At 46.6% G+C, this 16,590-nt stretch overlaps 1 protein-coding gene across 1 annotated transcript in view; it reads right to left on the minus strand.

Moving 5' to 3' along the window:
- The window catches only part of ACSBG1 (acyl-CoA synthetase bubblegum family member 1), a 63,130-nt gene that overhangs the window by 11,113 nt on the left and 35,427 nt on the right, over positions 1-16,590 (minus strand). Inside the window, exons 8-11 of the mRNA XM_067471255.1 lie at positions 10,723-10,899; positions 10,384-10,565; positions 6,933-7,163; positions 3,845-4,062 (exon numbers count right to left, since the gene is read on the minus strand). Of these exons, the coding sequence (XP_067327356.1) occupies positions 3,845-4,062; positions 6,933-7,163; positions 10,384-10,565; positions 10,723-10,899 (808 nt within the window). The remainder of the gene's footprint in view (positions 1-3,844; positions 4,063-6,932; positions 7,164-10,383; positions 10,566-10,722; positions 10,900-16,590) is intronic.

The raw sequence follows: 16,590 nt of genomic DNA on the forward strand, positions 1-16,590 counted from the left end.
TTAAGTCCAGTTGTGTCTGACCCTGGGGGTTGGTGCTCTTCTCCATTTCTAAGCCAAAGAGCTGGTGTTGTCCGTAGACACCTCCAAGGTCATGTGGCCGGCATGACTACATGGAGCGCCGCTACCTTCTCGCCGGAGCAGTACCTATTGATCTACTCACATTTGCATGTTTTTGAACTCCTAAGCTGGGGCTAACAGCAGGAGCTCACCCTGCTCCCCGGATTTGAACCACTGATCTTTTGCCCAAGACGAGGCTTTTCTCACACTGAGGCCTTTCTCCCACTGAGGTGAACTAACACTGAGGCCTTCTCCTACTGAGGCCTACGAACACAGAGGCCCTTCTCCCACAGAGATCTCTCATAGACTGAGGGCTACTAAGCTACAGGCACACCTGCTTATATTGAAGTACACCTTTTGTCAAGTCATTGCATCCATTTAACACAGCAGCCTTCACACTGGAGTTTCACACATGATGGCCTTCAACTTGGGGCTTCTCTCACCGAAGTTTCTCACACCAGGCCTACTCAGACTGAGGCTTTTCTCACACTGAGGTGAACTAACACTGAGGCCTTCTCATACTGAGGCCTACAAACACACTGAGGCCCTTCTCCCACAGAGACCTCTCCTAGACTGAGGGTTCCTAAGCTACAGGCTTACCTGCTTGTATTGAACTGCAGTCAATGCATCCATTTAACCCTTTCAAGCTTGACTCACATTTTTGTAATTGAAAACACCTAGTTAATTTTTAATATTTCTGACATATGTCTCATATTCCTGCGCTGCCACAAAAGGTGTGCCTGTTGTGGCTCACTTTGAGCCTGAGTTTCCTCATGACGAGGAGGAGGATGGGTTACAGATTTCTAAACATGTCCCTGTCAGGTTTTACAATGTATTGTAATGTAATATAGCTGAGTCATGCACTGCTAATAGGCTTCTATTCGAAATGCTGAGTCATGCATTAACTGTATATAGTAGACCTGGGTAACAACGCAAAAATTTGTTTCTAAAATCGATTTGTATTTGGGGTTTTTTTTTGTTTCGATATTTAAAATAATTACAAAATTTTCCCTTAAAAAAGTTCGGTATTTACGAAATTTCGTTAATATTTACAAAACATTTTGTAAAGATGGCGCCCTTTTTTTCCAATATTTTTTCAATATTTTTTTAATTTAATTATTAATTTAGTAGAATAGGGAGGAGAAATTATTATTAAGGAGGGAAGGCAGGCACTCACTCTGGCGGGCCCTCAAGCGCTGCCGCCGAGTCGGGCCCGGCTCCTCCGAAGCAATGCGAAATTGGGAGAAGGGCTCCCCAAAGGCCATCTAGCCCAGCCCTCCGCTAAGGAATTGGGAGAACGAAGCACAGCCCTCCGCTAAGGAATTGGGAGAATGAAGCACACCCACCGCAAAGGTGAGGAAGGAGGGACGGGCCGCCTTCCCGCTGAGGGTCGCTCGCCCTCTCGCTCGGCCTCTCGCTCGCCGCTCGCCCTCTCGCTCGCCCTCTCGCTCGCCGCTCGCCCTCTCACTCGCCGCTCGCCCTCTCGCTCGCCGCTTGCCCTCTCGCTCGCCGCTCGCTCTCTTGCTCGCCGCTCGCCCTCTCGCTCGCCCGCCGGCGCCTTCCCCGCCCTCTCCTCCTCCTCCTCCTCCTCCTCTTTCAGGCTCTGCCTCTGACTGGCTAAGAGAGGAGAGAGAGGAGAGCTCCCAGCAAGCATCGCCAGAGGCCATCTTACGTATTTCCGAAATAGACGGAAATACAAAATTTTTTGGCGCCTGCCGTTTCGATATTTAAAAACACTTCCGGGTTTAAAAATAAGTTTTGTAATCGTTTTGTAATTGCTAAAATTAACGAATATTTAACGAATTACAAAATTAACGAACGAAATCGCCCAGGCCTAGTATATAGGGAATCATTTGGGGAATGTGTTCTGGCCTAGTCCAGGTGATTGTGAATGATGTAATCCTGGGTCTGAGTTAAGTTAATGAGTTGGGAACCAATCAGAGATTGCTATGTGTAATTGTACAGAATTGTATATAAGGAAGTCATGTACAGTGTATTCTCTCTCCTTGTGCTGTGATGCTGTTTGTTGAAGGCTCTATGTAATTGATTAAAAGAACCTGTCTGCTAAGATATAACTGTGTGCTGTGGTAAGTTTGTAATGTCATCTAGACTGGGGGAAACACAATGGTAAAACTGACAATGGCCGGGCATGTGCTCAAGTGCCTGTAAAGAGTTCCAGAGTGACTGCAGTTTGTGGGAGCAGTTGACTGAAAATACTGTGCAGGAAGAAGCTACTGGAAAGCACTGGAAAGTTGTGCAACTGATCTGCTGCTGAATGTTGAAATTAATCTCAACAGTCCCTGTTGTTGATGCAGACAGTGTTGATTCTGAAGAAGAGACGGCATTTCTGTTCCCCGGAGAAAGGAATGTTGTTTTAGATAAAGATAGTGAAACTTCACAGCAGCAGGTGGAAGAGTCGGCCCCATCTGGGAGTTCAGTGCCTCTCGGTTCCCAAGGTGCCCAGTCCCAGGATAATGAGGTATCCGCCTTGAAGATGGTAGAGATTTGATTAGGGAGAGCCATTTGCAATTAAGGATTCGCCGAAGTGCCAACAAATGGGAAGTTCGAGGTCAACGTAATTCTTTCATGCTGGGGAAGCATATTTAACGATCCATTTGAAGTCTATCCTTTGTCAGTGCAATGTTGCTTACACCCTGTTAACTTCTCGGAAATTATCTCGGCTTTTGGAGAAAGCTTCTAGCTCTTTGGGACTTTGGATTTGATCTTGATTTTTTGGGGACTTTGTCATGCTGCCATGGATTCTTGCTTAACCAATGCTAAAGGATTATACTTCATGTTGTTTGCCTTTGGATCTTGGAAACTTTGCTTTTGCATTGAAGACTCTGTTTTGGCTATTGAACTTTTGCAACTTTACTTCTGTGTTTTTGATTTGGCTTTTTCTTCAATAAATTACAAAACTTACAGCCTTGGTGTGTGGTGGTGTCTTGAGCAAGGTGAATCTATCCTGAGTTGCGACAATGCCCCCTAATAACACCTATTGAACCAAAGAACTAAAGGGTCTTTCCAACATTTGGTATCCTTTGAACATTTAAAAAAGTTAAAGAAATATGTCTGCAATTTAATGGCATGGGAAGAGCCAGAAGGAAAACGAAAGAGACCTTTTCTGCTGACAGGGGGTAGGGAAAAGGCAGAACTACTTAATGCCTTCATTGCCTCGGTCTTCTCACAAAAAGAAAAATGAAGGAAACGCTGAGCAGCATTCCGTGGACACAGATACTAAAAGATAAGAGAGTTACGGATGGATGGGAATTTCTCAAGAGTGAAATACTCAAGGCACAATTGCAAACTGTGCCAACAAAGAGAAAAAATAGGACAAGTGCAAAGAAGCCAGAATGGGTGTCCAAAGAACTTCTAACTGTGCTAAGACACAAAAGAGACATGCACAAGAAGTGGAAAAAGGGAGAAATCACCAAAGAAGAACTCAAACAAATAGCCAACACCTGTAGGGAAAAGGTCCGCAAGGCTAAAGCACTAAATGAGCTCAGGCTTGCCAGGGACACTAAAAACAATAAAAAGGGTTTCGCCTGCATCTATGGCAAGTATCCTCCTACCTCTGAGGATGCTTGCCATATATGCAGGCGAAACGTCAGGAGAAATGCCTCTAGAACATGGCCCTATAGCCCGAAAAAACCCACAAAAACCTAATATTCTTGCTTCTTGGCAGGGAGTTGGACTGGATGGCCCATGAGGTCTCTTCCAACTCTACGATTCTAGGATTCTATGCTGAGAGAGAGAGAGAATAAAGATGGATATAGAGGCATTTTACCTTTAATTCTCCCAGTGACGTAGACAAACCCATCACGGTCGATCTTTCCAAGGTCTCCAGAGTGAAGCCAACCATCTTCATCAAAAGCTTCTCGAGTTTTGTCTTCCATGTTCAAATAACCCATGAAAACCGTCCGGCCCCAAAAGCAAATCTCTCCGTTGCCGTCTTCGTCTTGGTTGGTGAGCTTCACTTTGCAACCCGAGACAGCTTTGCCACAGCTGGAAAGGGGGAAAATAACATTTGTTTGCTGGGTGGGTTTTCCTCTGGACTTCAAGGTACTGAAGTCGAGCATGCCTCTCCCCCTAACAAGGGATGGTAACTTATAGTTCTGCAAAGGACAAGGGTACCAGACTGCACAATAGGGGTTAAGTTTGGTCAATTTGCCAAGACCCTAACAACAATGAGGACCCCATGAAACTTTGGGAATGGCTAGACCTTGGGGTCTCTGCCTCTCTCGAGAGAGAGCTGTAGTTTTCCAAGGACCATGGGACCGGCTTCCATCCCAGCGCTGCAGGGCTTTGTGCCTTGGACCAGTGGAACTCGATAGACTCCCTTCGGTGGCTTTTTGAATTCTGCTACATTCCTGGACTTCACTCTCTTCAAGGACTCGCTCTCTACCCATGAAATTTCTTCAAGACAACTTATGAATTCATGCTGTGTCCTGATATCATCTGCTTTTTATAATTGGTATTATTAATTTCTCTCTGGGGCCCTGGATGGGAAGATACCTGCATATGATTTCCCTGTGTATAATTTCTATTTTTTTTATGTTTCCTTGTATTCCTGACCCTTTGCCCCTTCTCCCTCCAAAGAAATATGTAAGGGAACCCCCTGGCCTTCAGAAACAAAAGCCATTAGCGATTACTGAAACCTCCCGCCAAAGACACACTTGCAGGGATAAAAGAAGGAGATTCTTGTCTCTAGCATCGGAAATGGCCCACTAGAGTAAAGAATTGTTTGGCAAAAGTTTCTGTCACTCTTCAAGTAAGATAAGGGGAAATATTCCCTTCTGCTTTTTGTTTACTTCGCATTGATAGCATTAACCTCAGGCTGCCATCATTGTTCTCCTGTCTCACAGCCAGGAAGGATCTGGATATTTTTACACATGTTGATTCACAACACTCATGAACACAATAGATCGGCCCTGTTTGAGTTTTTTTGTCTCAGGCCACATGGCATTTCCTTTGTTTAAAGACTCCTTCCCAGATTCCTTTGTGCTCTCTCATCCCGCCTCCCTCTCTCCTGATTTGCTGTTGCCACTAGATGACAGAGGTCTCCCCATTGGGTCCTACAGACCACTGGAGCTTCCTGATTGGTCCAGAGGCACCGGGGGCGGGAGGGCTACCTCCCAGCTATTCGCCCATCGCCCAATCATGGTGGGGAACAACAGGGAAGCCGGGGTGGGGAGTTTGAACTCTGCAACTTTGAATTCACTATAAATATGACTGTATTGGTGTATTCTCCTCATGCTCTGCTGGCGAATGATTGCAGCTCGGCATCCTTTTCAGCTGAATCGCAAATAAAACCTCGATGGCTTCTCTTCAACTTGGTGAGACCTTTCGTTGGGAAATCAGGGGAAAATATGGGATGCTTCTCTGTCTCGCCAGGGAAAAAGGCGAGACAGTCTTTGAGGAGTCTAATTCAGGGGTCCCCAAACTTTTTGAACAGAGGGCCGGGTCACAGTCCCGCAAACTGTTGGGGGGCCGGATTATAATTTGAAAAAAAACATGAATGAATTCCTATGCACTCTGCAAACCACTGGACGAATTGACGCCAATTTTAGACACAAGACACCTAACAACCCAATGTATGTCCTTCACTCAAAAAAAAAATGATTTTGTCATTTGGGAGTTGTAGTTGCTGGGATTTATAGTTCACCTACAATCAAAGAGTATTCTGAACCCCACCAATGATGGAATTGAACCAAACTTGGCACACAGAACTCCCATGACCAACTGAAAATAGTGGAAGGGTTTGGTGGGCAGTGTCCTTTGGTTTTGGAGTTGTAGTTCACCTACATTCAGAGATCATTGTGGACACAAACAATGATGGATCGGGATCAAACTTGGCACAAATACGCAATATGCCCAAATGTGAACACTGGTGGAGTTTGGGGGGGGGAAATAGAATCTTGACATTTGGGAGTTGTGGTTGTTGGGATTTATAGTTCACCTACAATCAAAGAGCATTCTGAACCCCATCAACAGTGGAATTGAACCAAACTTGACACACAGTTCGCCCATGACCAACAGAAAATACTGGAAGGGTTTGGTGAGCAGTGTCCTTTGGTTTTGGAGTTGTAGTTCACCTGCCTCCATCAATCACTGTGGACTCAATGATAGATCTGGACCAAACTTGGCACTGATATTCCATATGCCCAAATGTGAACACTGGTGGAGTTTGGGGGGAAATAGAATCTTGACGTTTGAGAGTTGTAGTTGCTGGGATTTATAGTTCACCTACAATCAAAGAGCATTCTGAACCCCATCAACGGTGGAATTGAACCAAACTTGGCACACAGTTCGCCCATGACCAACGGAAAATACTGGAAGGGTTTGATGGGCAGTGTCCTTTGGTTTGGGAGTTGTAGTTTACCTGCCTCCTTGGAGACCAGAGCGGCCAGAGCAGAGGGTTCCAGCGATGGTCGGAGCGGCGCCGGGTGGGCGTGGCCAGAGGACGCCAGCGTTCCCTGGCCACACCCACCTGGTGCCGCTGGCCATGCCCACCCGGCGCCACTGGCCACGCCCACCCGGCGCCGCTCTGGCCTTCGCAGGAACCCTCTGCTCCGGCCGCTCTGGTCTCCAAGGAGGCAGGTAAACTACAAAAGCCTTCTCCCTCCCACACGAGCATAAGGGCTGGAGTAGAGGGTTCCCACGATGAGCGGAGCGGCGCCGGGTGGGCATGGCCAGGCTAGGCCAGGCCGTGCAGGCCGGAGAAATGCCCTCGGTGGGCCGCATACGGCCTGCGGGTCGTAGTTTGGGGACCCCTGGTCTAATTGGTCTCTGCCTCCTGGCAAAGACCCCTGATTTTTAGCTCTACAACAGTACCTTTAGTTGTCTCATCCCAATACACTGACGTCAATATTTACCTGCCGCGTCGGTGAACGTACGGTCCGGACATGCAGTGGGGGCCGGTGGTCTCGCTCATCCCATAGGCTTGGTACAAAGGGATGTTCAGGCCGAGGAAGAACTGCGTCACTTCGGACGGGAGAGGAGCCGCTCCACAGAAATGCTTCTGGCACCGAGAGAAGCCCAAAGCGTTGCGGATTTTGGCAAGGACCAAAGCCTCAGCCAGGCGCATCCGAAAGGGTTTTAGGTCACTAAGGGACATACAAAGAAACTCTGATAAAATAGGAATAGTTTCCAAGATACAAAAGTAAAATAGGACATCACTGTGGTTACCCAATCGAGACTATTCACAGAATGAGGATGTCTTCAGTTCGGAGCCAACCCGGGTCGGAGTGAGATCCAAACCATTAATAGTCTAGCTTGTTGTTGACCTATGCAGCCCGAAAGACAGTTGCATCTGTCAAGTAGGAAATGTAGGTACTGCTTTATGTGGGGCGATCCATGCAGTCATGCCGGCTACATGACCTTAGAAGTGTCTATGGACAACGCCGGCTCTTCGGCTTAGAAATGGAGATGAGCACCACACCCCAGAGTCAGACATGACTGGACTTAATGTCAGGGGACTACCTTTACCTTAACCTTTATGCGGGGAAGGCTAATTTAACTAATTTACGACACCATGTTTCATGTCCTAGTGATAGGATATCACTGTGGTATCCCAACCATTAATAGTCTAGCTTGCTGTTGACCTATGCAGCCCGAAAGACAGTTGCATCTGTCAAGTAGGAAATTTGGGTACTGCTTTATGCAGGGGAGGCTAATTTAACTAATTCACGACACCATAAAACCTTCCAGCAGCGTGTGTAAGAATGAGGAAGTACTCCATCAAAGGTGTCACAAGTGGACGGTGAAGCAACAGCTCCCCCTGTGGCCGGAATCGAGCATAGCCTCATGAAGTTGGGGGGAAAAAGCTGGAATGTTAAATTGCCTCTGTTTCTGTCTATATATGTTGTATGTTCATAGAATCATAGAATCATAGAATAATAATAATAATTATTATTATTATTATTATTATTATTATTATTATTATTATTGTTATTGGATCATAGAATCAAAGAGTTGGAAGAGACCTCCTGGGCCATCCAGTCCAACCCCATTCTGCCAAGAAGCAGGAATATTGCATTCAATCACCCCTGACAGATGGCCATCCAACCTCTGTTTGAAAGCTTCCAAAGAAGGAGCCTCCACCACACTCCGGGGCAGAGAGTTCCACTGCTGAACGGCTCTCACAGTCAGGAAGTTCTTCCTCATGTTCAGATGGAATATCCTTTCTTGTAGTTTGAAGCCATTGTTTCATGTCCTAGTGATAGGATATCACTGTGGTTACCCAATCGAGACTATCCACAGAATGAGGATGTCTTCAGTTCGAAGCCAGCCGGGGTCGGAGTGAGATCCCAACCATTAATAGTCTAGCTTGCTGTTGACCTATGCAGCCCGAAAGACAGTTGCATCTGTCAAGTAGGAAATTTAGGTACTGCTTTATGCGGGGACAGCTAATTTAACTAATTTACGACACCATAAAACCTTCCAGCAGCGTGTGTAAGAATTAGGAAGTACTCCATCAAAGGTGTCACAAGTGGACGGTGAAGCAACAGCTCCCCCTGTGGCCGGAATCAAGCATAGCCTCATGAAGCTGGGGGGAAAAAGCTGGAATGTTAAATTGCCTCTGTTTCTGTCTATATATGTTGTATGTTCATAAAATCATAGAATCAAAGAGTTGGAAGAGACCTCATGGGCCATCCAGTCCAACCCCATTCTGCCAAGAAGCAGGAATATTGCATTCAAATCACCCCTGACAGATGGCCATCCAGCCCCTGTTTAAAAGCTTCCAAAGAAGGAGCCTCCACCACACTCCGGGGCAGAGAGTTCCACTGCTGAACGGCTCTCACAGTCAGGAAGTTCTTCCTCGTGTTCAGATGGAATCTCCTCTCTTGTAGTTTGAAGCCATTGTTCCGCGTCCTAGTCTCCAAGGAAGCAGAAAACAAGCTTGCTCCCTCCTCCCTGTGGCTTCCTCTCACATATTTATACATGGCTATCATATCTCCTCTCATCCTTCTCTTCTTCAGGCTAAACATGCCCAGCTCCTTAAGCCGCTCCTCATAGGGCTTGTTCTCCAGACCCTTGATCATGTTGTATGTTTATTCTCTCCCGCACAAATATATTTCATTCCATTTCAATCTCATCTTGAGTTTTTATCATTTTATCTTGTTCATGTGGCCCGCTCATTGTGATGGTATTTTTGTACTTACTTTTTAAATTGTATTCTTATGTTTTATTTACTTTATTGCGATGTTTGTTTTGTGTTTTTGGTTTTATTTTGTTGTAATGCCCTACTGGGCTTGGCCTCATGTAAGCCACCCCAAATCCCCTTTGAGGAGATGGTGGCAGGGTATAAATAAAGATTATTATTATTATTATTATTATTATTATTATTATTATTATTTACAGTATTTATATTCCGCCCTTCTCACCCCACAGGGGACTCAGGGAGGATCACAATGTACACATATGTCCCAAACATTCAAAGCCAAAGACACACAACAGATATAGACAGACAGTCAGAGGCTATTTAACTTTTTCTGGCCGCCAGGGGAGCTGTCGCTTTCATCGTCCATCTGCAACACTGATGAAATACTTCCGCATTCCCCGCATGCTTTGCTGGAATCTTTTTTATGGCCTCATAAATTAGTTAAATTAGCCTCCCCACACGTAGGTGGTACCTAATTTTCCTACTTGACAGATGCAACGTATCTCCACCTATGAACCGACGAGGACGTTAAGATCGTCCGGGGAGGCCCTGCTCTCGGTCCCGCCTGCGTCGCAGGCGAGGCTGGCGGGGACGAGGGACAGGGCCTTCTCGGTGGTGGCCCCTCGGCTATGGAATGCCCTACCCGTAGACATCAGGCAGGCCCCTTCGTTGCTGGAGTTCCGGAGGAAGGTCAAGACGTGGCTCTATGAACAGGCGTTTGGTCAACATGGCAATTGAACTCATGAAGACGGTATAAATGAACAAGGAATGGTAGAAGGATTACGAGAACGGAATCTGATTTTACTGAGGCGTTGATGACTATGTTGTGTTGTGTTGTTTATGTTGTCCGTTGTGTATACTGTGTTTTAACTCATTGTTATTGTAATAAATTGCACTGTAAACCGCATTGAGTCGCCGAATTAGGCTGAAAAATGCGGTATAAAAATAAAGCAAATAAATAAATAAATAAACTGTCTTTCGGGTTGCAAAGGTCAACAACAAGCTACACAATTGGTCGGATGCTCACTCCGACCTGGGCTGGCTTCAAACTCATGACCTTTTGGTCAGAAGTGATCTTAATGCAGCTGACACTCAGACAGCTGCGCCACAATCCCGGTTGTTGTTATTATTATTATTATTATTATTATTATTATTATTATTACCTGTTGGAGCAGTTCAGGTTTCGTTCCAAACTAACCGACATGGCCCAGGAAAGCATCTTTTTCTTCAGGAACCCGGACTGAGAAGAGACCTCCTTGATCTTCTCCATGATCTTCTCCCAAACCCGAGGGACTCCCATATGTGAGGTGGGCCGTGCCTCTTTCAGGACGTCCACCAGGCCTCCCTGAGAAGGGCAAGAGGCAAAATCACACAGGAAGGAACCTAAAGGGTCATCTAGTCCAACCCCCTGCCAACAGCGGGCCAAGAGAGGAGCATTGGAGCTGTGAAGAAGGAGAAATGGAGCCCACCACCATCCGAGGCCACCAAGACCCAAAACAGACCTTCAAGGCATCTGGCTCCGCGAAGTAAACCTGCTCTCCCCACTTGATCCCGGTCCAAAGATCATAGATTTGAGCCGCAATATGGCTGAGCGGAAGGTAGCTGACGATGGTCTCTTGCTGGATTTCGGCCGGCTGCATGTCACCAGCACGGCTAGCGTGAGCTGACGTCCAAGTGATCTGACCAGACAGAAGCGCGACATGTCATTACAAAAACAGGAATTGCACATTTATTGACAGTATTTGGAGCCTCCGGTGGCGCAGTGGGTTAAAGCCCTGAGCTGCTGAGCTTGTTGATCGAAAGGTTGCAGGTTCGATTCCGGGGAGCGGCGTGAGCTTCCGCTGTCAGCCCTAGCTTCTGCCAACCTAGCAGTTCGAAAACATGCAAATGTGAGTAGATCAATAGGTACCGCTCTGGCGGAAAGGTAACGGTCATGCCGGCCACATGATCTTGGAGGTGTCTACGGACAACGCTGGCTCTTCGGCTTAGAAATGGAGATGAGCACCACACCCCAGAGTCAGACATGACTGGACTTAATGTCAGGGGACTACCTTTACCTTTACCTGACAGTATTTACTGTCTTTATGCATCTTTCCTTTCCTACAGAAAGGCCAAGGTGTCTCTGAAACTTCTTCTCTCCCCATCCCGTTTATCTTCTGTTTACATTGTAGACTTAATACCAATCGAGACTCCTTTTGATAGGGAAATAAATAATAATAATCATCATCATCATCATCATCCGTAATCCATCCAAAACACAGACATGTGCTTTTCATCTCAAGAACAGAGAAGCATCCCGAGCTCTGAGGATCACCTGGGAAGGAATCCCACTGGAGAATTGCAGCGCACCCAAGTACCTGGGAGTCACTCTGGACCGTGCTCTTACCTACAAGAAGCACTGCCTGAACATCAAGCAAAAAGTGGGTGCTAGAAACAATATCATACAAAAGCTGACTAGCACAACCTGGGGATCACAACCAGACACAGTGAAGACATCTGCCCTTGCGTTATGCTACTCTGCTGCTGAGTATGCATGCCCAGTGTGGAACACATCTCACCATACTAAAACAGTGGATGTGGCTCTTAATGAGACATGCCACATTATCACAAGGTGTCTGCGCCCCACACCACTGGAGAAATTACACTGTCTAGCCGGTATTGCACCACCTGACATCCGCCAGGAAGCAGCAGCCAATAGTGAAAGGGCCAAGGCAGTGACATCTCCAGCTCATCCCTTGTTTGGGTATCAGACAGCTTGTCAAGAAATAGTTTTCTAAGATCTACAGAGACACTCGCTGGAACACCCCAGCAAGCAAGAGTCCAAAAGTGGCAGGCTCAAACCCATAACCTCAATCAATGGCTGATACCAAATGAGAGACTCCCTCCTGGACACACAGAATACTGGGCGTCTTGGAAGGCGCTGAACAGACTGTGCTCTGGCACCACGAGATGCAGAGCCAACCTCAAGAAATGGGGCCACAAAGTGGAGTCCACGACATGCGACTGTGGAGAAGAGCAAACTATAGGTCACCTGCTGCAAATCAACCTGAGCCCTGTCACATGCACAATGGAGGACCTCCTTGCGGCAACACCAGAAGCACTCCAAGTGGCCAGATACTGGTCATTTAATCAGCTACCAAGTTCGCAAATTCTGTGTTTTATCTGTTTGTTTGTTTTTGTTAAAAATGTAATACAAATGTCTGGTTGCTGGTGACACGATAAAAAAAAACTAGTTGTTGCCGGTCCGTATACCGCCCTGAGTCGCCTTTGGGCTGAAAAGGGCAGGATAAAGTGATGTAAATAAATAGTCATTAAAAATAGTCATACAACATAAAGGTAAAGGTTAGGAATCATAGAATCATAGAATCATAGAATCAAAGAGTTGGAAGAGACCTCATGGGCCATCCAGTCCAATCCCATTCTGCCAAGAAGCAGGAATATTGCATTCAAACCACCCCTGACAGATGGCCATCCAGCCTCTGGTCAAAAGCTTCCAAAGAAGGAGCCTCCACCACACTCCGGGGCAGAGAGTTCCACTGCTGAACGGCCCTCACAGTCAGGAAGTTCTTCCTCGTGTTCAGATGGAATCTCCTTTCTTGTAGTTTGATGCCATTGTTCCATTGCGTCCTAGTCTCCAGGGAAGCAGAAAACAAGCTTGCTCCCTGTGGCTTCCTCTCACATATTTATACATGGCTATCATATCCCCTCTCAGTCTTCTCTTCTTCAGGCTAAACATGCCCAGTTCCCTAAGCCGCTCCTCATAGGGCTTGTTCTCCAGACCCTTGATCATTTTAGTCGCCCTCCTCTGGACACATTCCAGCTTGTCAATATCTCTCTTGAATTGTGGTGCCCAGAATTGGACACAATATTCCAGATGTGGTCTAAGAATAGAGAGGTAGCATTACTTCCCTAGATCTAGACACTATGCTCCTATTGATGCAGGCCAAAATCCCATTGGCTTTTTTTGCCGCCACATCACATTGTTGAATCAGCTGGTTTTCCCTGTAATAGGCAGTAAGAGCACCTAAAGCTTAGGAGAGCTTCTGTTCAACCATTTCAAATCTCCCTGCTTGAGCAGTGATGGCACGATCATCAGCATAGATTGAACTCTTTGTCCCTTCTGGCAGCATTTCAGATAAAAGATACCCATTCTGTACAGCAAACATAATAGTTTTAGTTTTACGTGTGAATGTTTTTCAGTGTGTCACTTTCTGGAATGCTATAAAATTGAGGAAAGGAATTCCTCGTTGAGGGATTATTATTATTATTATTATTATTATTTCAGATATTTGTACCCTTCCCAATTTGATGCCTCCAATGTACACATAATAGGTAAAGGTAAAGGTTTTCCCCTGACATTAAGTCCAGTCGTGTCCAACTCTGGGGGGTGGTGCTCATCTCCATTTCTAAGCTGAAGAGCCGGCGTTGTCCAAAGACACCTCCAAGGTCATGTGGCCAGCATGACTGCATGGAGCACCGTTACCTTCCCGCTGGAGCAGTACTTATTGAACTACTCATATTTGCATGTTTGGGTGTCCTCCTGGTCAATCGTAAACCGGATTGGGTTATAGGGTGGCAACCTGTGTTGGACGGGGTTGCACTCCCCCTGAAGTCACAGGTCTGCAGTTTGGGGGTCCTCCTGGATTCTTCACTTACGTTTGAGGCTCAGGCGTCGGCGGTGGACGGGAGGGCCTTTGCACAACTAAGACTCGTGCGCCAACTGCAACTGTACCTCATGAAGGTGGATCTGGCCAAGGTGGTCCATGCCTTAGTCACCTCTAGACTGGATTACTGTAATGCACTCTACGTGGGGCTGCCCTTGGAAACAGCTCGGAAATTCCAGATGGTCCAACGGGTGGTGGCCAGGTTGTTAACTGGGCTCCTTACAGGGAGCGGTCAACCCTCCTGTTCAAGGAGCTCCACTGGTTGCCATTCATTTTCCGGACCCAATTCAAGGTGCAGGTTCTTACCTACAAAGCCCTGAACGGTTTGGGACCCGCCTACCTGTGTGACCACATCTTTGTGAACAAACCCACACAATCTCTCCGTTCATCTGGAGAGGCCCTGCTCGCGATCCCACCTGCATCGCAGGTGCAATTGGTGGGGACGAGAGAGGGGGCCTTTTCGGTGGTGGCCCCCCGACTCTGGAACTCACTTCGTAAGGACATCAGGCATGCCCCAACTCTGGCAGTCTTTAGGAGGAGCTTGAAGACGTGGCTGTTCCAGTGTGCCTTCCCAGAATAATGATCCCATAGCACTTTGTCCTCCAAAGCACTTTACATTTTAAGGTCTGCTTGTATGTTTTCCACAAACTCCCCCCCCCCCCCATCACTTTTTTGCCCATGTTCCAGCATTACTTCCAATTTTAAGTTTACATTTGGCCTTCCCATGGTTTTTAATTGTGTGGTCTTATTGTTAATGTTGCATTATTGTATTGTCCATGTTTTATTTTTAATTGCTTGTATTGTTGTAATGCGCTCTACGTGGCGCTGCCCTTGAAAACGGCTCGGAAATTTCAGCTAGTCCAGCGGGTGGCAGCCAGGATGTTAACTGGCGCTCCTTACAGAGAGAGGTCAACCCTCCTGTTCAAGGAGCTCCATTGGCTGCCGTTCATCTTCCGGTCCCAATTCAAGGTGCAGGTGCTCACCTACAAAGCCCTAAACGGTTTGGGACCTGCTTACCTGCATGACCGCATCTCCGTTTACGAACCCGCACGCTTCCTTCGATCATCTGGAGAGGCCCTGCTCACGATCCCACCTGCGTCGCAGGCGCGCTTGGTGGGGACGAGGGACAGGGCCTTCTCTGTGGTGGCCCCCTGACTCTGGAACTCTCTCCCCAAGGACATCAGACAAGCCCCAACATTGGCAGTCTTTGGGAAGAGCTTGAAGACCTGGCTGTTCCAGTGTGCCTTTCCAGAATAGGAAACTCCCGGCATCAAGTCCCAAATGCACTTTACTAGAGATTTAGGATTACCTGCACATTGCACCTACCTCCAAATACCTCTACATATTACCTGTCAAGTTCAGCATTTTTAAATTCTGTCTATTACATTTGGCCCGGCCTGTAGGTTTTAAATAGCGTCACGGTGTCATCATTTTACTGTTTTATTGTTTGCTTGAGGTTTATTACATTTGCTTATGAGTTTTATTTTATTTTCATTTGAGTTTTATTGTGCATTGTATGTTGTTGTTGTCGGTGGCCTTGGCCTTTGTAAGCCGCATCGAGTCCTTTGGGAGATTTTGCGGGGTATAAATAAAGATAAAGATAAATAAAAATATCTGGAACATTGTGTCCATCTGGAATATTATGTCCATCTGGAATATTGTGTCCAATTCTGGGCACCACAATTGAAGAGAGATATTGACAAGCTGGAATGTGTCCAGAGGAGGGCAACTAAAATGATAAAAGGTCTGGAGAACAAGCCCTATGAGGAGCGGCTTAAGGAGCTGGGCATGTTTAGCCTGAAGAAGAGAAGGCTGAGAGGGGATATGATGAGGGCCATGTATAAATATGTGAGAGGAAGCCACAGGGAGGAGGGAGCAAGCTTGTTTTCTGCTTCCTTGGAGATTAGGACACGGAGCAATGGCTGCAAACTACAAGAGAGGAGATTCCATCTGAACATGAGGAAGAACTTCCTGACTGTGAGAGCTGTTCAGCAGTGGAACTCTCTGCCCCGGAGTGTGGTGGAGGCTCCTTCTTTCATAGAATCATAGAATCAAAGAATTGGAAGAGACCTCATGGGCCATCCAGTCCAACCCCATTCTGCCAAGAAGCAGGAATATTTCATTCAAATCACCCCTGGCAGATGGCCATCCAGCCTCTGCTTAAAAGCTTCCAAAGAAGGGGCCTCCACCACACTCCAGGGCAGCTTGGAAGCTTTTAAACAGAGGCTGGATGGCCATCTGTCAGGGGTGATTTGAATGCAATATTCCTGCTTCTTGGTAGAATGGGGTTGGACTGGATGGCCCAGGAGGTCTCTTCCAACTCTTTGATTCTGTGATTCTATGATTCTATGATTCTATGATTCTATAACAATAATAATAATAATAATAATAATAATAATAAATATTACTGTTTGTATTGTTGTATTTGGGCTCGGCCTCATGTAAGCCGCACCGAGTTCCTTGGGGAGATGGTAGCGGGGTACAAATAAAGTGTTGTTATTATTATTATGTTTTCGAACTGCTAGGTTGGCAGAAGCTGGGAGTAACAGCGGGAGCTCACCAACAGAGAAAACTAAGAGTGGATAAGGAGAAAAGATGTCAGGGGATTGCTTTCTCCTTAGTGCAAAGCTTTGGTGTCGCCTTCTGAGCGTCTGAATATGTCCTCCCGCGTTATCAAATGCAAGCAGAGGAAATCACAGCTCCGAA

This window comes from Anolis sagrei, chromosome 9 (assembly GCF_037176765.1).
Source record: "Anolis sagrei isolate rAnoSag1 chromosome 9, rAnoSag1.mat, whole genome shotgun sequence".
NCBI lineage: Eukaryota > Metazoa > Chordata > Lepidosauria > Squamata > Dactyloidae > Anolis > Anolis sagrei.